Source organism: Aplidium turbinatum, chromosome 2, assembly GCF_918807975.1.
Source record: "Aplidium turbinatum chromosome 2, kaAplTurb1.1, whole genome shotgun sequence".
In the NCBI taxonomy this organism is placed as follows: Eukaryota; Metazoa; Chordata; class Ascidiacea; order Aplousobranchia; family Polyclinidae; genus Aplidium; species Aplidium turbinatum.
In genome coordinates, this window is record NC_137473.1 from 46,564,629 (window position 1) to 46,577,592 (window position 12,964).

Consider the following 12,964-nt stretch of genomic DNA (forward strand, 5'->3'; position numbering starts at 1 on the left):
AGTTTCAGCTAGAATGTTAGGTTGATGTTGTTGTCTAGGTGCTCTCCGGGGCATTCGGATTTCTTCGCCAAAAACTGAGCAAGCCTTGCCAAAAAGTTGGTGAAAAAGCCTATTATCGCCCCTTAGGTCTTGCAACACAGTTACGTAGCTTCTAACATTCACCATTGTAGAATTCAACGTAGCCTAGCCTATGTGTAGGTCCTTGCAGGAGCTTATTTGTGGTGCTGCAGCACCATTGGACGAGCCGCCACTGTATGCAGTGTATACTAATGATTGCTTGCTTAATTAAATACTTACTTACGGTACTGTAATCAAGATGGGGGGCCATCGCCCCTTATCCTCCCCCCTAAATACGCTACTGCTACTCACTATAGTATAGAACAGTGGTTCTTAACCGGGGGTAAATTTACCTCCTGGGGGTAAATTTCACCTACCGAGGGGGTAAATTTACTGAATCATAAATTAAAGCAAACTTTATTTTTTCTGTTATTAAAAAACTGGTAGTGTTGCACTCGATTTTGATTCAAATTTATGCTTAATGTAAGTTTTCGTCTTTTTCTTTTATATCTCCACGCAAGTAGACTACCAGTTTCATTTCAGCAGCGTATGTGTGCTACGTTTTTAATGTACACAACCTAATTAGGACTTCGACCACAAAGTGGATTGCAACTCTGCTAAGATTGCAACTTCCTTTATTGCGCAGTATTGAAGCATGTGGTTGAATGCATGAATTTTATCAGGGCACGTGCTATTAAGTCTTAATCATCGTCTTTTCAAAGTGGTTGTGATCAGATGGGATCAGAACACTCTGTTCTCCTTTATCACACCGAAGTTCAGTGGCTATAGAAGTCTTGTTTTGTCTCGAGTTTTCGAACCGCAATGTAAAATCGAGATTTTTTTTCGAGAACGAGAATTCCCGTCGAGTAAGCACTTTGGCGACAACAAATTTATTGGTGCATTAGCTTACTTGACAGACATTTTTTCAAATTTTAACCAGCTCAATATGCAAATGCAAGGAAAAAGTATTATCATTATAGATGTAGGCTACATGATAATATTCAGCCTTCAAGGCTTTCAGACAAAATTAGACCTGTGGAGTAGAAAAGTTCAAAAAGGAATTTACGCGAATTTTCCAACATTTGGATGATTGGAAAATGAAAAGTCAGTATAAGTCGCAACGAGATTTTTGACCTCGAAGTCGAAATATGCCAGCACCTTGCCGCCTTAAAAAAGAACTTTGACGGTTATTTTGATCTTCGAAGGTGAACTGCTCTTTGAATAACTCATCCCTTCGAAGCCAAGTTAGAAAGTATTGCTGACGATGATCTTTGCAAAAATGAATTGATTGATCTTCAATGTTCAACAACGCTTTGTACCAAATTCTTATCGTGCAAGGTGACTTTTCCAAGTTTTGGTGTGGATTAGTCGAAGAGTATCCTACGCTGACTAAGTGTGCATTTGAAGTTATTATACCTTTTCCAACTACTGTACTTATCTGTGTGAAGCAGGGTTCTTTTCATTGTTGACTATTAAAACAAAACATCGATCACGCTTAGTTCCCAAAGACGACATGCAAGTAGCTCTTTCAACGACTGTTCCAAGAATCTCCAAACTTGTTCGTGGAAAGGAAGCACAAAAGTCTCACTGATTGACTATTCAAATTGCGTGTCAGTTATTAATAAAAGAAAAAAAAAACTTAAACATTCTTGTGTGCTTTTATCATAGTAATTTAGGACATTTGAGTAGACATTATTTTTTACAGGACCCCGTCAAGAACAATCGTGTTTTCGGCAAATAAACAGCTTGTTTTTGATATTTGCCAAGGTAAATCCAGACAAAATACGTTTCTTCACATGGTTGACTGGACACGATGACATCACAAGGGGCCACCAAAATGGTGAGGGTAAATTTTACTTTTTTCATTCGGCAAGGGGTAAACGAGACAAAAATGTTTAAAAACCCCTGGTATAGAACAACGAGCATTGTGTTTCGTTAACCATACTTGTGAAGCCGTTGCATAGTCAAGAGCCTTAGTATGCCACTTGAAAAGGTACCGGTTCGACACCGCTCAACAGCATGCTGCTGTGCGTTTGGCAGGACACTTTAAAGGCATAATTGAAAGTGGACACAAAGATTGAGTTTCCTGCCTCCCCGTCCACTTAATCTAAATCTTCAACTACCGGGCGTAAGCCTGGATACCACAAAATAATTACAACAGTTAATCGTATTCAAAAAGAATGTGTTTACTTTTAACTTATTGTGTTCCAATTGTTTGAGGCAAGAAAAAATACGATAATTACCATTTTGACGGTTTTGTGTGAGACTTAACAGGGTGTAAAAGCAGACTGCGAAAGCATTGTTTTTTGTTTCAAACAAAATAACTTCTGAAGTAGTTTAGATGTCGGCTAAGTGTCCTTTTCAAGACTGTTGTGAAATCATGACAAAACACCAACGTCCGTTGTCGTTGATAAAACGCAGCAACCAACCGTATTTTTGGAAACACTAAGATTGCCTCCGGGTTTGCTTAGAAAAAAGTTAAATTGGTGAAAACTCCTTTCGTGCATAAGTTGGATTGGTAGGTTTGAGCAGAAGGCTGTTCACAGCACAACGTTCGCAAGCGGACTGCTTATCTGGCTTATGACCTCTGTGGTGATGTGATGTTGAAAGTTTAAACTTTTAGACTTTATTTGACATGAAATCTCCAATTTTAAAAATCAATAAAATGGCATGTTTGATAGCTAAGGTTTAGCTTAGACCTAGTTAGCATTTTTTTGTAAGATACAAATTTGAGCTTGAATTTAGTTAGGGTTTGAGTCAAAGAGTATTACGGAATAACCCAATAAATACATTAGGTTACAATCGAAAAATGAATTTATTGTCAAATGTAACGGCCTCATTACCAGATCAAATAGAAAATGGGCATTAGTTACTGTTTTGGTAAATGGTAAAATGGCAGTAACCTATAATCCTACATAGTAACGTTGTAGAATGTAGACTATTGGAGTACCGGTAACTGAGTAGGCTATAGACAAATACTGTACAATTGAAATACAACAAACGCACTGGATTTACTCCCAGAAAAGCTGGACTGGTATGCATTCCTCGCGTGTGACATTCAGAAGATTAACTTTCTTTGCCCTCTATGGTTTTATCTTCATTATAATTTTATCTGTTATTTTTCCTTATGGATATCGACGAAAGTAGGTATTGTTATAGCTTTTTTGTAATATAATTTAATATCTTATATGTGGTTGCAACAGCAAAGTCAGCCGAGCCCGAGTGGAGCAGTTGCTCCCTTTCCAAAATATTTTAGTAGGCCTATATGCAACCGCATAGGCTAACAGAGTTGCAAGATATTAAAAAGCTGTACGAAAGTTTATGGAAAGATGTATTTCTTTGATCAACTTTATGCTCGCTTAGCCATGGAACATTTTTTAAACATTAATCAGGGATATGCGATTTTGTTATTTTACGTTTTTTTTACCGGTAGCCCACCATATTGTCGAATGTTTTTTTTTTCTACCTACGTCACACACCTCTGATGTCTGATCTACTCTAATTTGAAAGCTAGATAAGTACAGTGTTGTATTTTGTGCAAATGGTATTTATTAACAAACTGAAGCCCACCATTGAACCAACCATTATATAGGCCTGCTCCATTTATTCTTACAACTGTTTCGGTTCATATACTGTACGGTCATGCGATCCTGGTTCGCCTCCCGGCTTATGCAGGTTGTTGACAAACACCGCTCACCTCTACCCAGGGCGTAATAAATTGGGTGGGCATAATTGCTGAAGTAAAGGCGGCCGAGAGAAAGGAACTGGCCAGTAAGGCCACCCTACTCTCGTTAGTGCCGAAGGCTTAGCCTTAGCATAATGAGAACCTTATCTTCTCATCCCCTGATGCTTGGATTCAAGTATGGGACTCACCTGTTTACCGTACGCTTAACTTAAACACAATTTCATCCACTGTTCTTGTGATAACTTGTTTAAAGTTGCAATGGATTTTGTTGTGTTTCAGATATCATGCTGAGCCTCTATTGACGGGGCATGTTGAACCGATACCTCGGTCCCTATTTCTCAAAGAACCAAAGATACTGTCAGACAATTTTAAAAGCAATGTCAAATGCCTTGTCGGAAAAGGTGAGCCGAGTCATTTTGCCATTTAAGTGTCGCATTGTTTAATCTTCGTAGTGCCCTTTGAGGACCGTTGGTAGGCATATGTGTTCTATAAACTTTTTCTATGATTTCTAATTATTTTTTTGTAGTTATCAAAAATATTTGTCTCTAAACTAAACGTTTCTTAACCCTCCGTCTACCGAAAAAAAATATGCAAGTTTTACCGTTGGGGTCCATTCGACCCTAAATTTCACAATAAGGCTTGCTTGTTTTGGAAATTGGAATAAAAAAAAATCAGCTTCGATGATGAAATTAAAGCTCAATAGGAAAGGACGTAACAGACTATAAAAATCATAACTTAAAAACACTGTAGAAAAACCAAAAAATACTCGAAATTTAACAAACAAGTCATACAGTAACCCATGCACAAACCAAACTGATACGGAATTGGTCTAATCTTGAGCAATGGTCAAACTATTGAGAGATTTGGCCAAAAAAACACATATTAGGCCTACACATTAGTTTATAAGAAATATTGTGAGTTTATATATTATCGCATTCATTGCAAATGATTTGCGAATGTTCTTGGCAAACGTTGAGTTCGCAAGTAGTACAGAATTGTCTGCATTTTTGGTGTTTGTGTCTTTCGCAAAGATAGCATCTAGCCTTCTTTGATTTTGGCGCCTGATCTTCAACAGCTGTTTCTTTTACTTTGTTGCGGATTTAGATGTCTTGTTGATATTGAAGCTGGTGATTCAGCAAGTTCTTTTCCTAGCTGAATTTTCTTCTCTTTCATGCTGAATATTGTGCTGCTATTTTCGCCTTGCAATTGATGCCTTGTCGCAAAGGCATTGACAGCAGTGGCGACATCGATCATGTTGTAAAATAGAGCTATCGGCCATCTTCTCGTCATTCTTTTGGAAGTATATTTCCTAACCATTCTGTGAATAGTGTCGACTCCTCTTTTAGTACTGTTGTAATACAAGATTACTTCGAATGCAGCAGGCTTGGGGTCCATTGGACCCCACGGTACAAGATGCTATTATTTTTTTCTATGCTACCAACTTTTGTTTGAGATCAATTATATTGTCGTAAAGATCAAGAAAAGCTGAGAAAAGTCAAGGTATATCAATATCGCATCTGCTATATGTCCTGAGAAATCGCAGAGCGAAATTTGTTTTGGGGTCCATTGAGCCCCAGAGGGTTAAAATGAATAAACTATTTATAAATGAAAGAAATTGGAAAATGTATTCTGTTTTAGCTTTTCTTTAACTATTTTTGTTTGGTGAATTGGTCAATGGTCAGGGTTTGAATTGGTAAACTTTGAAAGATCAACAATAAGACAAGTAAAAAATATAAAAAAAATATAATTTTTAATCTAAATCAATGTTTAGTAATTAATCTGACTTATCTCATCAGTAAAACTACAAAAAAAAAACATTTGCTTTATTGCTTGCTACAATGCAGTGATGTGTTTATTGTTACTTTTGTTGTTGTGTGTTTGTTTGTTTGTTAGATTTCTGACATGTTTAGGGCAAGAGCTATTTTGTTTGTAGAGACATTAGAGTCTTTAAAACCATACCAGCGATGATATAAATACCTTACTCTTAAGGACCAATGGTACACATATGTACCACAGCGTAACTTTTATTTGAAATGTTTTTTTATTAATTTTTTGTCAAATACCTCTTCAAAGTGACAAACTTGTTATTAAAATCATCAATATTTCAATAAAACATATCTCAAAAGTTTATAGTCCTCAAAGGGTTAAATTAGTCAAAGCGGTAATATTCAACATGGAATTGGGCATGGTGTTATTTAAGAAGTAGGCCAAATTGTAAAAGAATGTCCACGGTTAGGCCTATTAGGGCTGCACTTCATTTTAAGAAGGAATGCCATATTTAAACGTTCTGGTGAGTTGTGTTTTAATTTAACCAACAATTAGCCTACACAATTGTTGACCGCACAACCGACGCTATTTGTTTAGTTTTAGTAGTTCGTAAACCATGTTTATTGATATTCTTTTTACAATAATTACGTGGCGATGTCTCTATACGTTAATGTAATGTAGGCTATAGCCTACCTTTAATTACTTTCCAAGAGTGAGCTGAAAAACCAAATGGCTGGTAGTTATAGGCCTAGGCTAATATAAAATCTTGTTAGAGCCCATAAAAATTGAATAGCCTATCCGATATTATGGTATCAATGTAACACCTGGTCACCGAGATAAAAAATTAAGTGAGAAACCCAGGGCCGTGTTAATTGCCTCACGTAGCCTATTCCCTGGCCGGAGGGCACTCATTTTAGTCTCTCTCATGTTCTTTGACTGTTAAAAAAGTAATAGGCTACAGAAGCTCGATAATCTATAGCTTTGCGGTCCTAAACGCCTTCTGGTCAATCTTTTAAGAGCAATCACTAAACATAGGGGCCCACTAATGGATTTCGGGGAGGGGCAAGATGGTGCTCAAACAGCCCTGGAGAAACCCATAGACTGCATTTGGTAATAAAACTTTTAACAAACAAATGAAAAACATATAAAATTTACAATTTGCTGATATTATCGATATCTTAGTCAACTTTTCTTCGGACATAGAGTAGCCTAGTGAACATTCCCGTTGTAAATCCTGTTGCAAAGTTTTTTTTTGTTTGTATCAGACATAAATTGGAAGATGGTAACCTTTATCAAATCAAGCGCAGACAACTTCGAACGTAGAGAACTTATGAGGAAAACTTGGGGCTCAATTAGCTACTTAGACGGTGCGAAGTTCGACGTGGTGTTTTTGATAGGAAAAACTGACAACCCTCTTGTTACCAAAAGACTTGATGGCGAAGAGCTGAAATACAATGACATTTTACAATTTGATGGTCCCGATGATTACAAGTATGTAGGCCTAAATGCACTGTATGGGCAAAATGTTGATAATAGGCTATTATATTTATCATCTTTTTTGTTAGCTGTAAACAAAAGGCTACTAAGACGTTTTATTTCTGACATGCGTACTGTGCATGCGTAGCCTATATAGCATACTTTAGTGTCTGAAGATAAAAATAAATCACTAGGTTCTATTTGTCGATTTTGTCTGCCTTAAACGTCATACTTGACTACTTTGACAGCGCGGTCGGTTACAAGAGGGCCCGAGTTTGTGTAGCCTACGAGAGTCGGCAAAATCAAAAAGAGTGACCAAGAAAGTAAAATATTAACTGATTATGGAATAGTTTACACACAATGTAATGTTACTTTTTATTTGGATATGACAAAAAGTCAATAAAAAGCACATTTAAATGACTGCGCATTTTTTGATGTTTTGCAATTTTGCTGGCATGACGCGCATCTTCTTGTTTTTAGCAACATGTCGTACAAGGTGCTGGCTGGAATGGAATGGGCAATTGAACACTTGAGTGAAGACACATTCTACTCTTCGGCAGATGACGACTTTGTGGTTCAAATGAAAGATTTAGTGATTGCTGTTAATAATGTCATACAGAAAACAAACGAGGGTGATTCGCACAAAAATGGGCTGAATAATAACGGAAACATAATTCCAATTATGTGCATGTTTATAGGAGGTGGCCTTGAACGACCAATGCGCGTTTATGGTTTAAAATGGTACATATCCTTTGATGAATACGACCACGACTTTTACCCACCATTTTGCCACGGAGGTATGTACACCATGTCAAAAACAATGGCAAAAAAGCTTTGGACCGAAGCGCAAACTGCTCCTATGCTACAGATGGATGACGTGTGGATAACAGGTATTCTACGAAAAAGAATAAATGTGTCAGACGACCTGGTTTACAAGATGCCATACGTTGCTTGGCACTTTGGACCGGCAAATGCTTCAATAAGAAGATCCATTGAAAAGACATGGGCTGTAATAGAAAGCGCGTTTAGAAATACTACGATTTGTAAACATGAAAGATAACAGCAGCATTGTTTTGTTGTTAGAACTACTTTGGGCCAGCACCAATGAACATTCCGGACCCAAAATCAAAACACGTCATCAAAACCCAATGAAGGAAAAAAATAGCAGCAGAAACGTCAAGGAAACAAAGTAGTCTACCCACAAAAAGCAAGAGTTGTTTCCAAAAACATGAATTGAATGCAAACCGACAGTTATATTTCAACAACGTCAACGCACGTGGATTTTTTCAAGTTTTTGCCCATTGGAAGGGTTGTGCGCTCTTAAAATTATGCTATTAACTGATCTAAAAGTGTCCCTCTCATCCCGGCTGGATAACTTGTCATGAAGTGAAACGTTTCAAGTAGGCTACAAATCCCGGTTGAGGTAGCCTATCGTTGATGCAGCAAATCTCAGTAATCATAGACTTTCAAGTTTCTCTGCCGTTGTACGATCTCGCTGTAAACTTAATATGTAAGTGCGCTTAGTTTTTTCGTGGCAATTTTATATTTATCATCGAATCAAAATGACAGCTTTTGTTTATCAATTGTATTTTTGTTTCGATTGCCTCCCTGTATTCGCCACTGGCTCGTGCTTTAAAAAGTTCTCTGTCAAAGTAAAAGCACGGCAAGCACTTTATAATGTAAGCTACACCTCAATAGCTTTGTAGGATGATTGTATCCATGCGACTTTTGCTTTCTTTTGAATTGTGCTGTTATTTGTAGCCTACTTCTTGTCAATTTGCCATGTCGTCTTATCTAGGCTTACGCCAGATGGTTGAAGATTTAGATTAAGTGGACCGGAAGGCAAAGGAAGCCACTTTTTGTGTCCACCTTCAAGCACGCCTCTAAGTGTCATGCCAAAGACATAGCCACATGCTCTTGAGCGGTGTCGAACCAACGCCCTTGCGCAAGGGCTTTCACCACTCGGCATTTTGGCATGCTACAGTGGGTACTGAATGCAGCGTGGGCAAAAGTGGGTTAGAAATTACAGTAACTTATAGCCTATAGTTTACGATACTGAGACGCAACTTTCGATAGATTGAGTTGAGGACAAGCTTTTATCGAGGCCCAAATCGCTATTTCAAGAGCTATTGAAACTTGAAAGCCCGTTACATTTTAAAGCACTGTAGCCTACTTCAAAAGGAATCGTTGTTAAACAAAAAATCGATCGCTTTTAGGCGTAGACAACTGCAAGCTTGCCTTTGACGTGTTTGTTGGTTACTTTCTGATGTGTTACACTGAATTTTTCTGGTAAATATGCAGGCACTAAAATATCTAACAATTTTTCCCACTTTCTATCCACCGTTTTTAAATCATCAAATACAAGAAAAAAAGCAAATCTTTACAGTGTCCGTTGTAGACCAGCACTTGCAACAGGCACTTTTGTTTTAATAAAAGTGTATTCCTCTGCAACAAAAGAAAAACTTTTATCACTTAAATCGTCATGAAACCTGGCGATGATAGCCATTACGATGTACAGTTTAATCTGTTAAAACTGTTCAAAAAGAAAAAACAGTTTGGTTTATCTAGGAAAAAAAGATATTACTTCGGTTGCTTGAGAAGATGTAGCCTGTGTTTTATTTCACCGGCATCAACAAAAGAGTCTAGATTTTCTGCTCATTTCAACATTTGGCGTAGATATTCATTGCAGTTTGATTGTGCTAACTACTGCGAAACATTGTAGGCCAGTTTGAACTGAATTGATATCACAATAAGAGATTTTGTTTTTAAAATGTCAGTTGTATGTAAGCTTTGTCGTACCCAGGCATTAAGATTAAGTGGCCTCTCCATAAACATTGGCTTGTAAAAACACGAGAAATACATGTGTATTACACGAGTTTCCTCAGAATTTCACGTGTTTTTCACGACCAATGTTTATGGGGCTGGAAGCCAATCTTCGTGTCAGTGTAGCAATCAAATATCATGTCAAGCACGTTTTCCTTCCTAACAAGTAAACCATTAATGCGAATTCGTTGTCTTTTACTCCAACTGTCTGCATTACTTCCAATGCAGAATCAAGTGGTTGTCAATTTAAACCATTCTCTCTCTGTAAATTGTCTGCTCAACGTTTTTTTTCATTAGGCCTATGTATGGTCGGAAAGGACTTAAATTGAGAGAGTGGCATGCAAACGCGCGTACATAACGGTTAGCATGGCATGTAACTAATCTATATTTGGGCACGCATGCATATTGCATATGCCCACGAAACATACTCTGCATAATGCATGGAACAGCAGGTTTTGAATCATGTATCTTTTTATTTGCGTGTTGTATTTGCAGCTGTTGAACGACCGTTCAGACTATTATATGAACGTTTACGATTTTGTAAATGGTAGCAAAAACCTATCGACGTGTATTTTATTTTGTTTTATATTTGTTTTATCCGTATTGTTTTCTTACTTTTACGTTTTGTACACGTCGGCTTATAAATCCAGTCGCTAAATATTTCAAAGTTGAACTTGTAAGTAATTTGCTTTGCCTTTTTCAAAATGCTTGCATCATGAACAACAATAGAAGCACGTGTTCTGCGTTACTGCAGCCTGAAATGAAAAAAGTGCTTCAGAACCACCTGCACCCGATTCTCTAGTGCACGGGTCGGCAACCTTTAGCATTGAAAGAGTCATTCGGTCTCGTCTCCATCAAACTAAAACCTGCTCTGAGCCGCACCATCTAATTGACTGCTTACAGGAAAGCCTTCTGTTCAAGTTATTCGGCCGCACCTTGTAGAACTGATTTGTAGTGGAAGGGCTGGATTTCAGCCGGAACGGCTCGGAGCGCCGCTCCGGAAGCTCGAGCAAAAAGTTGACTTGTCCGGAACGGCGTTCCGGAAGCTCAAATATTTTATGTTCTTATTATTTTAAGCTCTTATTATGGTTTGCCCTGTTCAGAGTAGCGTTAAGATGGTGTTTGTAATTTGTATCATTCATTTGATCCGTTATTGTGCAACCTTGAGGCAGCTTGACTGTCCTAGCGGCACACCCTGACGTTTACACTCGATATTTTATTGAGCCAACTCATTACGTCACAACTAGTTTTTCCTATATTTTTCCACTTTTATTACTGACTGTTTCCCGCTGCTTAGCACCACTCTTAGTAGTATGCCTTGTCCTATTCAGGGAACTTTGTGAATATGTAACTACGAAAAAAAGATCCCAGAGTCTTCAAAACTTGATAACGTCACTAAAATCCATTCCAATTTAATCGAGCAAGTGTGAGCGTGGATTTTCACAAATGAACCTCATACTGACATCTGACCGTGTTTCTCTACACACTGTAACTGTTTCAAGTTTACTCTTTATATGAATGGTCAGTCCTCCACTGAGAAAATTTAAATGTCTTGAAAAATTGTGGAACGTGTTGTGTTATGGTTTCACTAAAATACGAATATTTGCATTGAACAACGTTATATCATCTATAGACGATGATACTTACTTCAGCAACGTTTTACACACGAACATCAAGTGTGTTGTTTCAAAACCTTATAAGGGCATAATTCTGAATCTCTTCTACGGCACCTAGCGCATTAGGAAAGTAAAAAACTAACGCTCCGGAAGCTAATCTTCTGGAAATCCACCACTGTGTAGTGGTAATGCTGAAATTAAACATTTAGCTATATTGACTAGCTACAAACTACCATTACTAGCTGCAAAGCAAACCGTAGCTACAAAGGTAAAGTGTTGTGTCTTCTTGTCGCAACTATTCGGTTTTTGATTATTGCACCACAATGGTTTGTGACACGAACGAGTACAAAAAAGTATCACGTGAGCCAGAGCGCAGGGATAAAAGAGCCGAATGTGGCTCCGGGGCCGCAGGATGCCGACCGCTGCTCTAGTGCTTCACAACGAGTGCAAAAGCCGAATGCCAACGAATGCTGTGATGACGTCAATGATCTCTAGCACAAAAAAAAGAAGCAAGAGAAGGCTACATTTTAATCAAGCCAATCGGCATTAGTCTGCTCTTCAACAGAAAGAGTCGAACAGACAAGGAATGCTTACTACGGTTTGCAACGGCGCTCACAAACAAAACAATGAATTTTTCTACCAGGTGGACTCTTCTACAAGGCACAAACTCAGACATTCTTTTTCAGAAGGCGGTAGAACAAAGCAGATTCACATTGCCACACGCCCACACAATACCACAAACACAACACCACATTATTATCACAAACACTCAACACACCAGTTGGCAGCGGTTAGCGCGTTGGGCTCGCAGTCGAGAGCCTGCATGTTCGACTCCAGCCACCCGCACTTGCTGTTGTTTCTCTGGGCAAGAAACTTTACGATAATTGCCTTTACCCAGTGATCGATTTCGAGTAATGAGTAGTACCAAATTTAAGTCATAAGTATTAAGTAGGCTAGAGTAGACAACCGGAAAGAGACATTGCCGTCGGCTGCAGCGTGGGTCAGGTGCAGGGCCGTAGCCAGACCGCAGAGCAAGGGGGGGCCAACTTTTCGTTAGGGGGGGCCGAAAAAATTGGAATGATTTTGGCATTTTAACCTCTTAAACACCGGTATCCACAAAAATTGCAATATGTCAGTTTAGTGTTAAGACCAGTAGCGTAGCCAGGAATTTTGAAAGGAGAGGTTTTGACGACCGGCGGGCGAAGCCCGACGGCGTGTTCGCCTAAGACGACACCCAGCGACGGGGGGTGTGGGGGGCCTCCCCCAGAAAATTTTGAAAAATTACTTTGAATTTGGTGCATTCTGAGAGCATTTTCAACAAAAATGTGGGTATGAATATTCCTGTAAAATGGTGCTGTCAGGTGGCATAGCAAAAGGATAAGATCATGTTTTCTTCAGCATTTTTCGGAAATAAAGCTAAGTCTTTATGTTTTCTTGTTGCTAATTCCTGGCTGAGATGTTTGAATGTTAGGTATATTGGCACAACTCGCTCTTTTAATGCAGTTTTGTTTAAAATTAGGCAAATTTTTTTAAACTGAAA

General features: G+C 38.4%; 1 protein-coding gene across 1 annotated transcript; it reads left to right on the forward strand.

Annotated features, from left to right (window-relative positions):
• Positions 1-2,991: 2,991 nt before the first annotated feature.
• LOC145764341 (beta-1,3-galactosyltransferase 5-like) lies at positions 2,992-8,045 on the forward strand. Its single transcript, XM_082575958.1, has 4 exons — positions 2,992-3,200; positions 4,022-4,143; positions 6,775-7,000; positions 7,466-8,045. The coding sequence occupies exons 1-4, from the start codon at positions 3,094-3,096 to the stop codon at positions 8,043-8,045; spliced, it is 1,035 nt and encodes a 344-aa protein (XP_082432084.1). The 5' UTR covers positions 2,992-3,093.
• Positions 8,046-12,964: the final 4,919 nt, after the last annotated feature.

Excerpts from the sequence above, each read along its gene's own strand:
- LOC145764341 (XM_082575958.1), top strand. The coding sequence starts at position 3,094 with ATGCATTCCTCGCGTGTGACATTCAGAAGATTAACTTTCTTTGCCCTC. Across the intron at positions 3,201-4,021 it reads CCTTATGGATATCGACGAAA|ATATCATGCTGAGCCTCTAT; the intron begins GTAGGTATTGTT and ends GTTGTGTTTCAG. Across the intron at positions 4,144-6,774 it reads CAAATGCCTTGTCGGAAAAG|ACATAAATTGGAAGATGGTA; the intron begins GTGAGCCGAGTC and ends TGTTTGTATCAG.